We start from the raw sequence: 19782 nt of genomic DNA on the forward strand, positions 1-19782 counted from the left end.
GGGGACTGTGGCCCGGGGCGGATGCAGCCCATGAGCTGCGTGGGGGCTTCACCCTGTGGGGGGCAGGGGACCCTCCTGATCAGCCCCCCTATATGTCCCCCTACAATCCACATATCCCCACAATCCACCCAAACCACCCCCACAGACCCCTCACCCACATATCTGACCCTGTGGGTCAGGAGTGAGGGGACTGGGGTGGGGGGGCAGGCTGTGGGTTACGAGTGTGGGGCTAGGGCAGGGGAAGGGCACTGGCATATCAGTGCTACTCAGCGCTGCACATTCTGGTGAGCAAAGGGGGTAGGGGCAGCTCTGATTTTTCTATGACAAAAAAGCCAAAAAACAATGCCAAACTGTATAGATATTTAGAATTGATTTTATTATGATGATAGAGGCAAGGGTAGGCTTCCAAATTGCTTTAAAATTGTAAATATATCAATAAAACATTGCCTAACTGATTTGATTGATCTCTCTCTCTCTCTCTCTCTCTCTCTCTCTATATATATATATGTGTGTGTGTGTGTGTGTATGTGTGTACACACACATGCACACACACAATGTCTAGTGGACTTTTGTTTTACTTGCAGAAGAACATGGATTTTGGGGTATCTTAAAGACTGACTTTGGGATTTTTTTTATCAGGGATTTTGCAGTTTTTTAAATAGGGAACACTTGAATTCCTGACAGTGTGGCAAGTGGCAGGACCCAGGCAGAGGAGCCTGCTCAGAGCTTGCACCCAGGACCCAGCTGGAGGTGGCTGACCTCCTGGCCACTTGGGGCCACGAGGACTTGCTTTAATAGTCCAAAGCAGGCCACCACACTAAGAACATCTTCCGGGCGATAGGTGCCCAGGTGGCCAAGCAGTGGCACACATGGCAGTAGTGCCACACAGCTGCCACAGCCCACTGCAGCTGGCCCAGATGCCTCTAATGTCCATGCAGTCCCCATCTGGGTCTGGCAGGAGTGCAGCCTTAGGGCCACGTGCTGTTGCAGGTAGCAATAGGTCACAGCCAGGCAGCAGCCCCCACTGCTAGACTGCTGCAGTGAGTAGAGGGAGCAGGGAACTCTCAGGGCTGCTTCAGCAGTCCAGCTGGCACAAGCGGTAGTGTCCCCAGGGACCAATTGGCCAGGCCCCAGAAACTCCTGGGAGTGAGTAGCCCTGAGCTACTTGCCAGAGCAGCCTTTTATACTGCTGGGGACAGCGCAGGTGTTGGCCCCAGCCTCTAGCTCCCTCTGGCTGCAGATCCAGGAGGAGCCAGGCAGGGTTATTTTGCCCCAAGTGGCACAATTTGCTCCACACCAAAGTGCATGTCTGGGCATGTGCACTGAAGCAAAAAGCCCTGGCTCAAATTTGCACTGCTTCTATTTGAGCTGCTGCAAGTGCATGTGCCTGCATGTGTGGACACACCCATTGTGGCCACCAGTTTCAAGCAAACATTGTTTATTTCTCATATAATATTCTTCTTTGTTACTGTGCTGTGCTACATTACATTCTATGAGGTTAAAAGAAAATAGCACCACAGTTTGAAAACATCTCCTGAATGAAAAAGCGAAAGAAGAGATGAACATTGCATAAATAAGTACAGAGAGAGAGGAAAACCCACATATATAAGCTAAATGACTACTCTGGTTAGCAGAAATAAGAATGTGTAAACCCTGATTTTCTCATTTATGCTTGCCAGCAGGGCAGCACAAGGTAAACTGCAGTGTTCTGAGATACAACTGCAATAAAACATTTTCAAATGAAGGGTGAAATTGAACCTAAGGTGAGCCAAACTCAAATTTTAAAATGGAAGTTGCTCTTTATGCCTCAATAAAGTGTAATGGATCGAAATTTGTTTTTTTTTTTTAATAAGAGATGATTCCTATTGAATCTTACAAAGCATGAGTTCACGATGGAGTTGCTGCATTTTGTATCTAGGATGACAGTATATGAAAACTGGCATCTAACACAGAACCTGCAATTCACTGTTAAAGCATCCTGGGTGCATCTGCATATGATGCTTTACTTCAGAGCTAACTAAAATTAGCTCCACAGTAAAGAATCATCATCTACATGTGCAGTGCTATTAGGCTGCAGTAAACTAATTAACTCCACTGTAGGATAGTACTCCCTAACACAAGTACTGTCCTACAGCAGAGTAGTTACGTGTGGCAAAATGCACGTGTACACTGTGAAGGGGCTGGCTGGGACATGAGGGTACTACAGTGCGGGGGCTGCCTGCTGGCTAGCTCCTCTCCAGAATGCTGAGCCAGAAGGGAACAGATCTGGGCTGGTAAACTGACCCACCAGGGCTGTGCCGCCCTGGCTCAACATGCTGCAGTCCTAGGCACACGTAAACACTGCACCAAAGAGCAATAAACTCTGGTGCAAGTTGCATTAATATCTTGTGGAGACATACCCCCTGGCAGGTATTGCTGCATATTTAAGCCCAGATTATAAATTATTTACACACAAAAATAAAATACTAAAGCCACTATGATATTAGTGCCACAGGAGTTTTAGCCTATAGTATAACAGCTCTGAACACTAAAAGCAGAATTCTATTTCACTTAGTACAAGACCAAAATGCAAATGCAATATGAGATTAACCCTGAGTTAACTGAATTTTGTCACTTTTTCTCCTGTAGCAGGACACTTGGTGTTCCTCCTAATTTAAGGGCTGGCAGGTGGGCAGAGAAACAGGTGGCAGGTATGGCCAGAGGCAATCAGGGGCCACATGACTAGGGAACGGGCTGGGCTTAGACTGCATATAAGCACAGGCCCTGAGTGGAGCCAGCAGGAAGATCCTGGTGGCTGCTGGAAGAACACCATCTCAGCAGGAGGAATGCAGCTACTGAGTGTCACTATGGAGAATACAGCTGAAGCAGTCTGGCCCTGCTTCTGCCAAGGAGAGAAGCTCCCCAGAGGGGAAGAGTTATCTGAGGGACCCTGAACCAGAGTGGAGGAGTGAGAGCCCAGAATGGAGGCGGCCCCCAGAGTATGGGCTGCTCTGAGGGTAAGGAGGTTTTCTTCTTAAAGTGGCAGCATACTTTTGCTTTCATAATATTTCTTTGCCCAGAAGGGAAGATTCATTTTGTAGCCAGAGGGCTTACTATTTGATTAAGTTATACTGATGATTTGGGTTGGGAATGTGAGGGGTGGTCTTTGGAGGTCCCATTAGTGCCCTAGGGGCAAATGGTTGCCTTGAGCCCTGCTGAGGAGAGGCTCAAGGCAGAGCAAGCAAGAGGACCCAAGAACAGGGCAGAACTTGCAGCTAGAGGGTTCAGCACTTGAGACAGGGGCCAAGGGCCCAGAGCCTGGGCAAGACTAGAGCTGGTGCCTAGATGCCAGGTCCAATACAATGGGCCTGGGCTAGAAGGCCTAGTGAGAAAAAAGGGGTGGACATTGAAAAGGCCGAAGTCCTAACAGGAGAGGGACAGTACAGTGACACCTGCAAAGCATGGAGCATGGTGTAGGGGAGGATGGAGCCATGCAATGAGGCCTTAAGGCTACAGGTGTTCTGGAGGGGCACAGACATGTAATTAGCCCTTAAGGCTTATAGGTGCCGTAGGCAGGCTGAAAATGCCTATACAGCCTAAGGGCAGGACTGAGGCCAGGGCTGTTCAGGAGGGACCTGCTGGCTATTAGACAGAGTAAGGCTCGCTTTAGGACTATTGAGGCAACTTCCCTTGCAGTACAATAAGAACATCAAGGCATGGCAGGAAAGAAGGAGGGGAGGGTACCCTAGAGGCAGAGCAGGGCACAGGTTACAGAACCACCAGAGGGTGTCACGGCCACTACTGGGACCCCACCATTCCCTATCCTTTGTAGTTAAACACTGCTTTTCATTTAGAAGCACTACTCCCTGCAGGCCCTTCCCATCAAGCTGAAATAAGCTGTTGCTTACAAAATCTTTTGAATCTTGATTTAGTTGGTCTATAAGGTGCATCTTTACCCTGCCTTCTATCTGACTTTAAACTAAGACAGCTAAATATCTCTCTCTGATTCGGGCATGGTGTCTTGTATCTGTACAACAGGACTGATTGTGTAGTTTTAGGAACAGATTATACCAGGACTGTCTTATTGGAAGCTAATGGATTGCATGTGGCCCCTGAGAATTTAACCTGCAGCCCTTGGGCTCCTGGGCTGACTGCCATTCTCTTCACACTGCTCTCCTGTGTTGCTGCTGTAGTCTCCAGGCTCTCCCTCCCTCCTCCAGCTTCTGCTGCTTGTCCCCTCCCCTGAGGGCAAGGAAGGGTAGCCAGCAGGGCTGAGGGCCTTAGGGAGACCCTGTGCAAAAAGGAGGTGCCAGTACAGTGCAGCTGGAGTTGCTCCTCAAATGGCAAGTGTCCATGTAGTGCAGTGAGGAGGGACAAATAGCATGGTGTACAATCCAGAGGCCTGTGGTCTTTGGCCGCTCAGAACTTGAAAAATTGTTAGGTAAGGCCTTTTATGAGATGGTTTAGATAGGAAAGGTCCTGTCTCAAGCAGGGAATTGAACTAGATGGCCTCTGGAGGTCCCTTGTAGTCCTACTTTTCTATGATTCTGTTATCCTCTCTGGATGTGAATGTGACCCCATTATAGGAAGGTGGAGATGTCTGTACAATTCTGGAGGACAATCTGATCACTAAACTTTCATATGCATGTTACTTAGAGAAATAAACTACCAACATATTGTAATCAAATATATGGCCAAATTCCACTCAGAAAAATAATAGTAAGCCGTTTACCTGGAGGCTGGGAAGAAATAAATTAAACCTAAACAAAAATGTCACAAGCAATTTTTAGTGTAAAGCTAAAGGAATCTTTTTGTGATCAAATTCATCTTAAATAAGAAACATAAAAAGTAGAGCTGGAAGGGACCTCAGAAGCTAACCCCCTGTTCAAGGCAGTATCACTTCTGTATAAACCATCCTAGAAAAATGTTTGTCTAATCTAGTCTTAAAGCCTTTGTGAACCACCCCCTCACAAAACCAGAGTGCTAGTGATAGCTGATGAACTAGGTTCTTGCCTACAAAAAGCATGCCTTGAATCTCTATAGTCCCCAAGAGGCCACCTGCACTACCTTCTGCCTGCTTATTTCTGACTAACATGAATTATCATCTCTATCTTCAGAATCAACAAGTAACAATCATGTTGTCCTCCCTTTGAAGCTAATAGCCTTGTACATACAATTAATCATCCTTATAGGACAGTTACCTCAAATCCAAAGCCATAGCCTGGGCCAGGGGGTCCCGGGAGTCCTGGTGGTCCGGGTTTCCCAGGCTGTCCATCAGCACCTGCTTCACCTTTTAGACCTGGTGCTCCAGTATCTCCAGCATCTCCCTAAAGCAAAAGGAAATGGCACAACATGACACAACATGAAGTTAGCACATCTACTTGTCCATATAAAATATAATTTGTTTGAATCAAAATCATTGACTTAATGAGGCTGCAGAATAATACTCTTTGGGACTTCTAAGCTCCTTCCTTCCAAACACTGTTCAAATACAAATACATTAGGCTCCATAACATATCCAGGAGTTACATACTATGCTCATTTTATAGATAGGAAAGTGAGGCGGTATAGTTCTAAAGTCTGCACCAAACAAGTCACCTGATCCTGACACAACAGCTTGGAAACCAGAGCTGGGAATAGGACTCAGGTCTACTTATTCCTAAACTCCGTGCAAAAATATAAAAAATAGGGACATTTCATTTTGTTAAGATACTTTTTCTTGACTTTTTTTCAACTGCTTTGAAAAAACTTGTAATAGGTATAAAATTCTGATAAACTGTACATAACATGAACTTGTTATAAAGAAACAACCAACCTTTGGACCAATGGAAACAGAAAGACCTGGATCACCCTGTAAAATAAAACCAAATCTCACTTATTTGGGTGGGATATAATTAGTTAGGAAGCAAGAACACGGGCATACACTCTGCTTAATTCAGATTTTGGTGAATACCTTACATATTTGTTGATGTCATGATACAATAAAAGCTGCTGGTTAAAAAAAAGCAACCCACAATTGAGTAGGTAACAGAGAAACATGATTTGAATTTCCAGTATGATTCACAGACAGAAAGCAGTCCAATACTGTGGTGCTCCAAGTACAGCCTACAGGCCAGATCCGGCCCACAGAACTGAGTCATGCAGCCCATAGGGCTCCCAAAGGGTCCAGAAATTTGCCAGCAGGGGATTGGTGCCAGTGTTAATTGTCACAGCTCTGGAAGCTCTGTGGCAATTAACCCTGCCACCCCTCTCCCGCCACCAGATTTTTGACCCATTAGGTGTCCTATGACATGGCCCCACATGCTGGATTAGGCCAGCATGCAGAGCCAGTCCACAGACCTGGCACCTGGTCCTAGACCCAGCATGGAGTCCTGGACCTGGTGTGCAGACCTGGACCCACATATTGGATCTATCCCACAGTCTGGCTGTGTCCCACTCATCCAGCTTGTGCACTGGAAAAGCCGAGCACCACTGGTCTAGTACCTTAATTAGTTTTCTAGTACTTTAATTCAGTTTTCAACCTTTTTTGAGCAATGTACCCTTGGCGGCTGGTTAAGGAGCTGCAGTGGGGGTAGCAGCAGCTGGTCATGGAGTGGGGGTGTGGGGGGCACCTGCACATGGAGCAGTGGCACGGGGTGGTGGATGGCAGCAGCAGCCGCTGCATGCAAGCTTCTTCCCTATGTCCGGCCTGCAGAGGCGCGCTGCTGCTCTTGCCCTGCCCCAGTCCTGCTCCTGTGAGGCAGTGGCACTCTGTCCCCGCCCACCCGCATGTACCCATGGAACCTTTCAAAGTACCCCCAGGGGTATGCGTACCCCCGATTGACAACCCCTGGTGTAGACTTTACAACTCTGGAACATAGAATCAAAACATCAAATGTCTAATCCTCATCCCACGGAAGGAGCAGGATATGGTTCAAAGCACGCTGTAAGTATGGCCAAACCCAACAAGATTTTTAGAGAAGTTCTTATGGCTGCACTGTCTCAGTTTTGCACATATCTGATCTCTGATAAATCTCTCCTTGTAAGAGACAGAGTGGCCTTAATTAAAAAGAAAATGAGAGAGGGAGTTACCAGATTTTTCCTGAAGTCATGTATTCTGATACATGCACATAGATTACTAATGCCAGCCTGCCAAGGTAAACTGCAGTGGATTAATAGGTTTCTGTTCTTTCCTATTCAGCTTTCGTGGAAGAGACAGAATCTTGTCTCTCTCTCAGCGTCTCTCCTCCCATCCTGTTGTCTTCAAATTCCGTTTACAGAATAGGAAGAAACCCGCAGTATGAAAAGAGCTCATTTTAAAAATCACACTGGGCCTAACTGACTTAATTGCAATAGCTAACATATCCGATCATATCCTGCAGTCCTTACTCAAGCAGTCAAAGGAAATTCTGCCTTCAGAAGGGGTGAACAGAAAGAGTAAGTGGCAATAGCAAAAGAACAACAGTAAAAATGAATTATTTATGTTAAAATAACCACAGACAGCATGTAAAACTTCCATCCCACAGATGGGCTCTTCAATACTGTTCCCAGTTACCTACCATATTTACTTGAATACAAGACAAGGTTTTTTATCCCAATCAGCACGAGGGGAAAATTGCCTCATCTTATATTTGCATAAAAGGAAGCCTCATTAGATACATTGTCTATCACTAAGCTGCTGCCAAAAGCAGCATGTGCTCAGTAATGGAAACCAACCATGAAGTTGATTAAATGCAGTCAACACTAAGCTTTAGTATAAAACAAATGGCCCATACCGGGCAAACAAACTGATGGAAGCTTTTTTATTTTTTAGCAGCTTCTACGTGCAAGCTCCAGGCCTGGAAGCCTTGGAGTTCAGGTGCCCCCTAGTCTTGCTTGCTCCTAGCCAAAAGGCTGAGAAGCAGCTAGGAGAAAAGCATAAGAGCAGTCCCCCATTGCCACAACATTTATTTTTATATGTGTATTTCATTCCAAGGGCCAAATCAGCCAAATCAGTTCCAAAATTCAGTTGGATCCAATAGTTAAGTTCCAAATTCAACTGAGCAGAGATCAATTTTTCAAGTCTGTGTGGCTCTACTGGACAAATATCCTCCCTCTCAGACTCATCAGTCTTGGGCTATGGATACTCTTTAAATCTGTGACAGGCATCCTATGTGCAAGTCCCATATCTGGAAGCCCTTGGTTTCAGATACCCACTAGTCTTACTTATTCCTAGCAAAAAGGCAAAGGAGCAAGCCAGGGGGAAAACATAACTGCAGTCCCCCATTACCACCTCCAGATTGTACCTGCAAAAAATTGGCTAACACATGCTGCTTTCCCTTCCCCCTCTGTTGCTGCTTTACAAACTGCACTCACATAGGGTTGTGTAAACACACAAACTGTCTGGCACTCCCCATCCAGGGACCCTATCTAAATCACAGCAGAAGCTTGCAGCGCAGTGGCACCTTTAATGTTGCACTTTTCACCATGTGCCCCCACCCGGCCACTGAGTGGCAGACAGATAATGACATGGTTTTTGCCTCTTGGTCACACAGTGCTGGGCAGGGTGCATGGCAAAAAGAGCAAAATTAAAGGTGCTGCTCCGTTGCAAACTGCTGCAATTTAGGTAGGTCCCACTCCCATCTCTCTTGCTTTATACAGTTCTGTTCTGGCTAGACTTTATTTTTTTGCTTTCCAAAAAGAACACATGTATTTCCCTTTGTCCTTTCACTAACCGCCACCATGACATGTAAAACACAATTCTAGTGTCCAGAATGATCAGCAGTAGCACTGCCTTAACTGCTGCCACTTTTCTAGCAAAGGACAATCACCCACAACCATAATACTTGTCATACCCTCGCTGTCACCTTTTCCCACGCTTTATGTCATTTCCCTTATGCCTCAACTGGGAACCCTAAAATTTTGATCTCTCCCGCCACTACTTGTAGTCCAAAACTTTTGGTCTTCTAGTGCCAAAGGCACCTTCCAGTAGCCCTTTGTCAGGTCTAATGTTGATATATAGCAGGCCTATCCTATTCTTTCTACCATCTTATTAATCATGGGCATGGGGTAAGCAGTAAATTTCACCAGTGCATTCACTTTTCTAAAATCTATACAAAGGTGAATATCCCCATCCGGTTTTGGTATGATTACTATTGGGCTTTGCCTTTCACAATGGGATTCTTGGATTATGCCCCTTCTCAACATGGTTTCCATTTCAGTTTTTCCTTGCCTTGGAGCTGCCCAGGATTCTTCTCCAGGACTCCTGAACTACCTAGCCTGTGGGCATCCCAATGCTATGCATGGCACCTTTGGCTTCCCCTGAGGCTTCCTGAAACACATCTGGACATTTTTTCACTGATTTAGCTGCTTGTACCCATTGCTTTTCAGTCAGCTGAGATCCTAATTCAACTTCTTTCATCCACTTCTCCCAGTCTTGCATGAAGGGTCCCTGCTTGGGCTCATCTGGATAGGGGGCAATCCATAATGCCTATCTCTTGCCAGGGCTTCAACAAATTTATATGCTAGACTGCCTCATTTTTCACTTGTTGGGCTGATAAACTTCATAATCCACTGGGCTCACTTTGTGTGTTACCTCATTGGGCCCTTGCCATCTTGCCAAAAATATTAATTAATTGTCCAGAAGCAATAGGAGGACCCAATGTCCAACCTCAAATTTACTTTCATGGACTTTCTTGTTATACTGGGCTTCTTGGCGGGCTTGTGCTTCCCCCACACTGCCTTTATGGACAAGCCCACACCTTATTCAGTTTTCCCCTTAGTTGAAGAATGTCTTTCACTGAGTTCTTAGTCTGGTGTAGTTATTTTTCCCAACCTTCCTTCATCAACTGTAAGATGCTACAGGGTCGATGACCATTTAAAAGTGTGGAAGGTGAAAACCCCAGCAAAGCTTGTGGGGCTTCTCTAATGGCAAACAATAAGGATTACATCATTTGTTCCCACTGTTGAGGTTCTTCAGCTACAAACCTTTTCAACATACTCTTCAGGGTCCTCTTGAAGCACATGTCTACTCCATCAGTTTGAGAATGGCATCCATGGATGCTTCTCAAGCAAATCCTGGGACATCATTCTCCCCTTGTACTCAGCCTTGATGAGGCCACAGCTGGAGTACTGTGTCCAGTTTTGGGCCCCACAATTCAAAAAGGATGTGGAGAAGCTTGAGAGAGTCCAGAGAAGTGCCACGTGCATGATCAGAGGTCAGGAAAACAGACCTTACGATGACAGGCTGAGAGCTATGGGGCTCTTTAGCCTGGAAAAGGGCAGGCTCTGGGGTAATCTGATGGCTACCTATAAGTTTATCAGGGGTGGCCACCAGTATCTGGGGGAACGTTTGTTCACCAGAGCGCCCCAAGGGATGATGAGGTCGAACGGTTATAAACTACTGCAAGACCGTTTCAGGCTGGTCATAAGGAAGAGGGAAAAGGGAAGACCCGGGCAATTATAGGCCCGTCAGTCTTACCTCAATCCTGGGGAAGCTCTTTGAGAAGATCATCAAGGAGCACATTTGTGATGGGCCGGCATCCGAGATGATGCTCAGGGGCAATCAGCATGGATTTATTAGGGGGAGATCATGTCAGACCAACCTGATTGCCTTTTATGATCAGGTCACAAAGGCCATGGATACAGGTGTCGCGGTGGATGTAGTCTTTCTGGACTTCAGCAAGGCCTTTGACACCGTCTCTCACCCCATCCTAATTAATAAACTAGGCGACTGTGGCATGTTGGGGTGGAGAGCAACCTGTTTAAATTCGCTGATGACACCAAAATTTGGGGGGAGGTGAGCACGCTAGCAGGGAGAGAGAGATTGCAGAAGGATCTGGATAGGTTACAGGGGTGGGCAGACAGGAACAGGATGCGTTTCAATACGGACAAGTGCAGGGTGCTGCACTTGGGTAGTAGGAACCAGCAGCACACTTATAAGATGGGGAGCTCCCTACTTGAGAGCACGGAGGCGGAAAGGGATCTTGGTGTCATTATTGACTCCAAGATGAACATGGGCCGACAATGCGAGGTCATGGTTGGCAGGGCTAACCGGACCTTGTCGTGCATCCACAGGTGCATCTCGAGTAGAGCCAGGGAGGTGATCCTCCCCCTCTATGCGACGCTGGTCAGGCCGCAGCTGGAGTATTGTGTCCAGTTCTGTGCGCCCCATTTCAGGAGGGATGTGGACAACATGGAGAGGGTCCAGAGGAGGGCCACCCGCATGATCCGGGGACAACAGGGCAGACCCTACAGTGAGAGACTGCGGGACTTGAACCTATTCAGCCTCCACAAGAGAAGGCTGAGGGGGGACCTGGTGACCGTCTATAAACTCACTAGGGGGAACCAGAAGGGTTTGGGGGAGACGCTGTTTCCCCTAGCCCCTGCTGGCATAACAAGGAATAATGGGCACAAGTTGATGGAGAGGAGGTACAGATTGGACATCCGAAAAAACTACTTCACAGTTAGGGCGGCTAGGAGCTGGAACCAACTTCCAAGGGAGGTGGTGCTGGCCCCTACCCTGGGGATCTTTAAGAAGAGGCTGGATACTTACCTGGCTGGACTCATTTGAGTCCCGTTTTTGTTTTTAGGGTGAGTGGTTTTGTTTGTGTTTTTGGGTTGTTCTCCCGCCCTGGCGGGGGGTCGGGCTAGAAGATCTATTAGGTCCCTTCCGACCCTGAAACTATGAAACTATGAAACTATGAAACTATGAAACTAAGAATTTCTTTATTGTCCAAGCCCCCAAGGTCTGGAATAGCTTGCCATCGGAGGTGGTTCAAGCACCTACATTGAACACCTTCAGAAGAAAATTGGATGCTTATCTTGCTGGGATCCTATGACCCCAGCTGACTTCCTGCCCTTTGGGCAGGGGGCTGGACTCGATGGTCTTCCGAGGTCCCTTCCAGCCCTAATGTCTAATGTCTATGAAATGTATGAAATCTATGAAACTGATGGCTTCAAATGCTTCAATCCTAAGGTCCTATAGACCTCCCCAGACACTCGCAACGTAAGATTAGTCTCAGGATCAGTGAGTACTTCTTGAGGGAGCCCCACACACCACAAAATCTTAAACAATTCTTCCATCACCTTAGTGGCTGTTATAACTTTCAAAGGTACTCCCTCCGGGTAGCAGGATACGTAGTCCACCAGCACTAAGATATACTGGTACACTGTACTACTTTTTGGGAATGGCCCCACAACATCCACCCCTAACCTCTCAAATGGGGTGTCAATTAATGGAAGGGGCACCAATGGGGGCTCTGGGCAGCTGGTGGTGAGACCATCTGACACATTGGACACAAAGTACAATACTGTTCCACCAACTGGGATACAATAGAGCAGGACCTCAGGCAACTAAAAGCGGATATTATCTGTCTTCAGGAACATGGTCTGCCCAGTTCTAAAGATTATGCTTTGTTTAAGAAACACTGGCAGCACGGACCTTCTTTCTGGTCTGGAGCCAATGGTGATCTGGCAGCAGGGACTGTGGTCCCTCTGACAGGAGACAGAGTGCGCCCCCTGCAGCACAGAGAAATTATTGCAGGCAGGTGATTGTAAATCCACTTGGAAAGAGAGAGGAAGATTTAACCTCCTAAATGTGTGTATACCAGCTAACAGAACAGCAAAGTACACCTTTCTTAAAAACTTGACAGTTGTGGTACCCAGCACCTGGCTAGTGGTGATCACAGGAGATTTCAACTGCATCATCAACGAGGGAGACAGAACAATTGGAAGACAAAAAGGCTAGACAGATCCTCCAGGCTGCTGAAGCAGTTTATCTGTGAACACAGTCTGTTAGATGCAAGCAAAGAAGCCCAAGGACCCAGGGGAAATTTCACATGGATAGACCCTTTGGGTCAATCAAAATCATGCATAGATTTTATCCTCCTCCCCAAGGCGTGGAAAGTACCTAAACCTGAATCTGCACCTGTCTGCTTCTTGGACCACTGCCTCCTGACAGTGAAAGCAGAAATGAGGAGGCAGCCCAAGAAAGGCAGAGGAATGTGAACTCTGAACCTGAGCCTTCTGGACAATGAAAAGATGCAGCAGGAGTTCAGGCAGCACTATGCAGGGTGGAAAACCCTCAGACCCATGTACCAGAACTACATGGAGTATAGTGGTGGGCCAGCATGAAAGAAAGAACAAGAGACTTCTTCCAGCAGGCTGGAAGGAAGTGAGCCTGATTCCAGAGAAAACAATGCAAACAGCTAAACTGCAATTTGCAGAGCCTGCACAAACAGGCAGCTGGGGGTTAGGAAGTAAGGGAGGCCATGCGGGAGGTAAAGAGCCAGATTGAAACCTGGTACAGAAAACAGGCCAGGAAGGGCCCCCTGGGTGAAGGAGGGAGAGGAGTGGTCTGCTTATTTTAGCAGGTTAAAGAAGGCAAGAAGGAAGCCATGACCAGTCTGGTAGACTGAGTGAGTGTGGAGCACTGGTCAAACAAGGGGATACTGGAGACAGCAGCGGCTGTCTACTGGGAGCTGTACACTGTGCGCCCAGAGGACTTGAGGCCAGGTAGGATGCCTGCTGGAGCTTACCCAGGTCCTTGGGGAGGAAGAGAGTCAGAAGCTGGTGGAGGAATGGATGCAGGAGGAGATCAATAGAACTCTTCACCATTTCAAGAAGAGTAAGACTCCTGGGGCAGACAGCCTGCCCAAGGTCTCTATGTGACCTTCTGGGACCAGGTGGGCCTGGACCTGCTGGAGGTCTGTAAAGAGCACCTGCAAGAGGGCCATCTGGGTGTCTCATAACCCTTCTTTATTAGAAGGAGGCAAGAGATAAACTAAAAAAAAATGGAGATCCATAATGCTTCTGAGCTTCAACTATAAGATGATGGCCAAAGTCTTGGCTGAGCATTTTAAGTCTGTCACAGGTGCAGTGATCCATGAGGACTAGTCATGCACAGTGCCTGTGCGGTAGATCCATGGAACCCTGCTGCAGCTACGAGATGTGCTACAGTACCAACAGGGAGAGAGATGATTGAAAACAGCTGTGCTGAACCTTGACCAGGAGAAGACCTATGACTGAGTGGTCCACCAATTCCTGTTTGAGATAATGATGAAGATGGGGGTCCCCCAGCCTTCACCATATGGATTAAGAAGTTGTACAGTGATGTGAGCAGCAGGGTGTTAGCATGGGTCCCTGACAGCCCTGATCAAAGTGGAGTTTGGCATCTGGCAGGGATGCCCACAATCCCCAATCCTGTTTATCTATATGATGGAACCACCAGCCCACTAGCTCAGGTGGGACTCTGGGATCAGCAGAGTAGACATCTTTGGGAGTAACCAGGAAAAAATGGATGATCTCAAATCATATGCAGGGACAAATGGTCAGTTGAAAGAGTTACAACACACTCAGGTATATAGAACAGTGGTGGGGACCAAGCTCAGCAGGAGCAAAAGCACTTGCCTGGGAGGATGGGCAAATTCAGAGACCTGTTGGCACTGGGGGTCTCTGTCCCCCACAAGGGGGAAAAATCCTTGGGGTGGAGATCGACCGAGAACTGACCAGGCAAAGAGCATGAGAAAAGACTGAGGCCAAGGTCAAACAGAGACTGCGACTATGGAAACTGTGTTACTTGTCAATGCAGGGCACCTGCTGTGACACTGGAGGGTGTATACGCTGCCCAACACAAGCCCATGGACTATGGAGCCACCATGGTTCTACGAGGTCCTGAAATGCTTCCAGAATAAATACGATCTGCAAAACAAAATACCAGCAACCTGACAAACCACTGTAAGATGCTGGAGGTGGTAAGAGCACGAGACATTTTGTTGACCACAGACATATTACCCAGCAACAACCAACAGGCTGTGTGGGAGTGAATCTTCCAGAAAGACCTGTAGAAGGAGCACAGAGATTTGAACTGGTAGGTAGCTCCGCCCCAGGCACTCCCCGCCTAGACGTGGAAAAACAGAGGGGCAGAGAGGCCTACCAAACTGTCTCAGGCAAACCTGCCAGTGGAAAGTGGAAATATTCTATCACCTCCTCCGGTACTGCCCTTTAACCAAGAAGGTGTGGAGGAAAGTAATTGTACTCCTCTTGATGATAAGAGGGGTCAAGACCCTAACCAGAGAGGCAGTGCTGTTTGGTCACTTGACCAAGCAGCAGGGAACTCAGACAGCTCATTTCAACCAATTCATCTCCTGCTTCAGGAACGCCCTGTGGAAGATCAGGGACCAGAGCACAAAGGCTGCTTGCAGATGTAAGAAGAAAATGCTTTACTGGAAGAAGCTGCACATTATTTTGACCCGGCTCTGCAGTGTCTGCATAGATTGGGTGCTTTAGTGGGGCTTTTGGTGCTTTTACCTAATAGTTGATTCAATGAAAATTTGATATACAGTAAAAGCTGTGTTAACCGGTATTCTACTATCTGGAATACTCTATTAACTGGAATTTCCGGCCAGTTGACTGGACGCCAGTGGGGGGAGAGGGGGGAAGCTTGCATGCAACAGCTGCTGCTGCCACCCACCACCCTACACTGCCTACTGTATATAGAACCAAATTATTGGGGGGTTGTCTTATAGTCAGGGTAGTCTTATATTCAAGTAAAATGGTGTTATAGTCTTCCTTTTGCCAAGGAGGGTAACAGGTATAGCCGGATACTATAATACATATTAAACCAAGGTTTATCATACATTTTGGAAAAAAAATATTAGCAATAGTAAAATCCATGTTTAAATCTGAGAATTCACTACAATGTTGACCTCAGTGGGACTGGCTGGGCTGCTGTGCACTGTTTATTCTGTGAGCAGCTGCAAGTGTGTAGAGCTTCATCTATAATTCAGTTGTCATCTAATATATGCTATGAGGAAAATGGGATGAGAAATCTATACTTTTATCTATCATTCTGAGGAATATGCTTTTATAAAGATTGCATCTTCTTTCAATTCATGCCTGCTTCCTCAACCCTCCCCTTCCCCCTCCAGTTGTATTTCTAAAATCTGATTCATTTCACTCTAATTTACTTTACCCAGAAAGTTTGATTCTTGTCAGGGCCTTTACATAGGGCCTGATCCTTCATTCTTGGAGTATGTGGTAACTTTTCACTGAATATGCTTTAAGCACCTGGAGAGCAGATCTAAATGAAATCTCAGGAAAAACTTTCCAACTGTAGGAACAGTAGGACAAAAGTACAAGGTGCTAAGGAAAACTGTTGAATCTCATTCAAGAAGTGGCTGGATGGGCATCAAGATGATAGTCTGGAAGGATGTAGGAATAAAGAATCCTACATCTGTGCAGGGGTTGGCTAGATGATCCCTTGGGTCCCTTTCACCCCTGTGTTTATAATGGACACAGAATCAAGCCCCTAGTTCTAGAGCAAGAGACTTATTTTAAGTCTCTGTGGCCTATATTGAAACTCTGTAGGGGAGCCAATAATTCCTCATGTGTGTTCCAACATGGCAAAATCCAAGCATTCAGAATCATGAGTCAGGCTACCCAAAATCATGAGATGAAATTAAAAATTATTAGATTTTTAAAAAGTATTGGGTGATTCAGGGAATCTCCTTCTTTGGCATTGGGCTGCCCATATACTCCCTGATGCCAAGGGCGTAATACACGGCTCTGAACCTCCCCTTATACCATGTCCCATGCCTCGCAGATGGCATCACTATGTGTCCCTGGCCCCACAATGGGCCTCACTCTATGCCCGCCTGACATTCGGTCCCCACCTGCTGGATCCCTCCTCCTCAGGCAGCCTGCTCTCTGTCCTCATTCTGGGCTGCAAAATTCCCTAAACCCTTGTCCCTCTTGGCAGTGGCCCCCTCTGGCACCTTTGGCTACACAGGCCCTGGCTTCACCTCTAGGCCAGCCGGAAGTCCAGGCGCCTGGCTCTGGCCATCCCTCAGGGTGGGTGGTCTGGTCTTTGAATGTTTTGGTCCTGGCCCCAGTACTGACCAGTCAAGGGTTTCTCCGGTTAGGTCATTGAGCCGCTTGCCTTCTCTCTCACATATGGGCCCGCCTTCTTGGGCCCCTCCAAACCCAGCTCACTTAATCGCTAAAGCTGGCTTATGTGCAGGCCCACCCATGCAGACCCTACTCTATGCAGCCCATGCGGAGTCCTTCAGGTCCACGCATGTGAACCCTACTTCACGCGGCCTTCTCACATGCTATCATTGGGCCCACTACTCCGCCCCCTCACTGGGGTACTCAGCCTTGCTCCCTTTGGGTCTCACGCCTGATGATATGCCTGGACCCCTCACCTGTCCCCACCAGGTTGTGAAGGCTGAGGCTATACAGCGCCCATACTCACCTTTCACTAGGGAGGCACTGGTGTGGCATTTCCTAGGGACCACCCTGCCACAGGCAAACCCACCACACCATCCTACCCTAGCAGGGTGTAGTTTTAGGTCATTCCCCAGGACCAGGAACCTCCTCCATCCCCATAGTTCCTACCCTTGACCTCCAGGTGTTCTGGGAGCAGCAGCTCTGGCTGGTGATGTTCTCTCTCTGGCTCCCTGCAGCAACTGCCCACTCAGCTCTGAGGGCCTTTGTTTATATTGAAGCTGTGCAGCCCCATTCACCAATCCAGGAGCCCTACCGCAGTCATGTGACTGCCTTGTTAGGCTGCATCGCTGCCGGCTGCTCCACAGTCTGCTCCAACTTCTTAAAGTGGCAGGCACCAAAGGTGCCCTGCCACAGTGAAGTACAGCAAGTAGCTCACCAATGGATTTTGTATGTAATGTGTTGAAAACAAAATTGGCTGTACACATCAGTGCAGAATACAGTTATTCAAAATGCCCTTTGAGATATGTTAAGAAGTTATGTGAGCTGGATTCAGTAAAAAGCCACATATTAAAGCCAGACAACAGTATGCTACAGATAAAACCATTCAAGACTTTTTAGAGCTTGAAAGTGGAAAAGGATTTCATGCTGATTTAGGCCCTTAGGCTTTTAGCTTACCTTTTCTCCTTTCACTCCTGGAGGACCTACCATTCCATGAAGCCCAGGATGACCTGTGGGACCCTACAAATTATAGGAGACAAAAGTTTTGTCACCTCACACTCTCTCTCCCACATATAAACGAGGCAAACCTCCAAACAGTTTTATGTACATAAATGACAGAATTATAAAAACAAACAAAACCCAGCAAACTTAAATATGACTCAGTGGGGACATCTACATGTGCACTTTACTGCAGAGTTGACTAATTAGTTCTGCAGTAAAATGTCACTTTCTCCAAGTGCAGCACTGTTAGGCTACAGTAAACTAATTAACTCCACTGCAGGATAATACTGCTTGACACAAGTACAGGGTGGGGTTATTTAGTGCACTGCACCACATGTGTAGACGGGGACTGGGGCTGGTTGGGACATGAGGGTGCTACAGTGAAGGGCTGAGCAGGCTGAGCTGGGGTGGAGCAGCTCCGGGCTAGCAGGCTGAACCCCTGGGTCCCCTGCCAGCCAGGGCTATGCCATCCCTGCTCAATGTGCTGAGGTAAAATGACTCAGCTACCCCCATGATCAGGATTATGGATAGATACATTGTTTTACCCACATTAACAACTGTTTAAACCTTGCCAGTCCAAATCTCTGGTGCCTCCCTGCCGTGGGGAAAGGATGTGAAACTCATAAGGCATGGAGGATTGCACACTGATGCTTACGATATCAGCAGTTTTCATTCTTTCAGGCAGCAACCTTCCCAGGAGTGCTGAGACAGTAGAGATTATGGAAACTGGGAGTGGATTTGACCTCTGAGGTCAAGGAAGAACATTTCTGGTCAATGTCCCCCCTCTATATGTCACTTGTGGAGGTTTATGAACCTGCTACAGCCATGTCTGGGGTGCAGAAATGCAAGTGGTATCCTGTATAGGAGACTTAGATTATGGTGGAATTCAAAGAGGGGAGGACAGTTTCCAAATATACCATGCAGCACTGGACACTTAATCAGCAGCAAATGATTGAGGCTGGGCCTTTAAAAAAACAAAAAGGTAACTATGTAATTAAAAACCAGGTGCGATGACTTAAAACTGAACAGGCATCTTCAATACTGGCATAGATCCTAAGTCCCAAATGTTTACCTTTGCAACCTATCGTGCTTCAAACATATATTTAATGTAATGTAGAACAATTCTATTCTCTGAACAGGTTTAGGCAACATCGTGCACATACTTGGTCTACCTAAGCATGTTCACTGTTGCTGCCTCTGGTGCAGCTAAGCCAGTGCCACACAAAAAGTATGGGAAGTGTCAGTGTAAATTAAGTCAGTAGATGGCCTTGATTTTCAAGGTCAGATGTACAGTTGTACATCTAATGCATAGCTCCCTTTGTGAAAATCAGGATTTTCCTTCCCTTAATAAAAGCTGTAGGCATGACATCTATGATGCAAACTCTTCTCAGAGTCTAAGAATGAGCTAGGGGAGGCTAGATACAAATGATAATTTTATCTGGAGTTTTAGTTTGGCCATAATTGACCTAATATAGCCTCATTTTTTACATCCACCTCACCTTGATTTCTTTTCTATTTTTACTTTTTAGACTTGCTATATTCAATACAGTATAAAACAGGGGCAGGCAATTATTTTGGCTGGACGAGTTTTGGTGTGCTGTTGAGGGCCGCACACAAAATCTTTCAGAAGATATCATTTTAACAAATTATAGAGAAAAACAAATCATATACTAAAAATCAAACCTCTATTATAACATATTTCAATTGTATTTAAAAAGAATTTCTATCCTGATTCATGTTTTTTTGAGTACTGCATATAGAGGTGATTGCATAATAGCTCAAAAATAAAGCCTTACTCTTGTACATTGTGTGTGAGGGGGGTGTGTGGGGGGATGTCAGCACTGGTGTGTGTGGGGTGAGGGGGCTATGTGTGGGCGTGTGCATGTATGTGGTGGG

General features: G+C 46.8%; 1 protein-coding gene across 4 annotated transcripts in view; it reads right to left on the reverse strand.

Annotated features, from left to right (window-relative positions):
- COL15A1 (collagen type XV alpha 1 chain) overlaps positions 1-19782 on the reverse strand; it is a 337165-nt gene that overhangs the window by 100762 nt on the left and 216621 nt on the right. For all 4 annotated transcript variants that reach the window (XM_006018966.2, XM_025198310.1, XM_025198313.1 and 1 more), the window contains 3 exons: positions 17842-17904; positions 5795-5830; positions 5181-5306 (listed from right to left, as the gene is read on the reverse strand). In XM_006018966.2, coding sequence (XP_006019028.1) covers positions 5181-5306; positions 5795-5830; positions 17842-17904 — 225 coding nt within the window. The remainder of the gene's footprint in view (positions 1-5180; positions 5307-5794; positions 5831-17841; positions 17905-19782) is intronic.

Source organism: Alligator sinensis, unplaced genomic scaffold, assembly GCF_000455745.1.
Source record: "Alligator sinensis unplaced genomic scaffold, ASM45574v1 scaffold428_1, whole genome shotgun sequence".
NCBI classification, from domain to species: domain Eukaryota; kingdom Metazoa; phylum Chordata; order Crocodylia; family Alligatoridae; genus Alligator; species Alligator sinensis.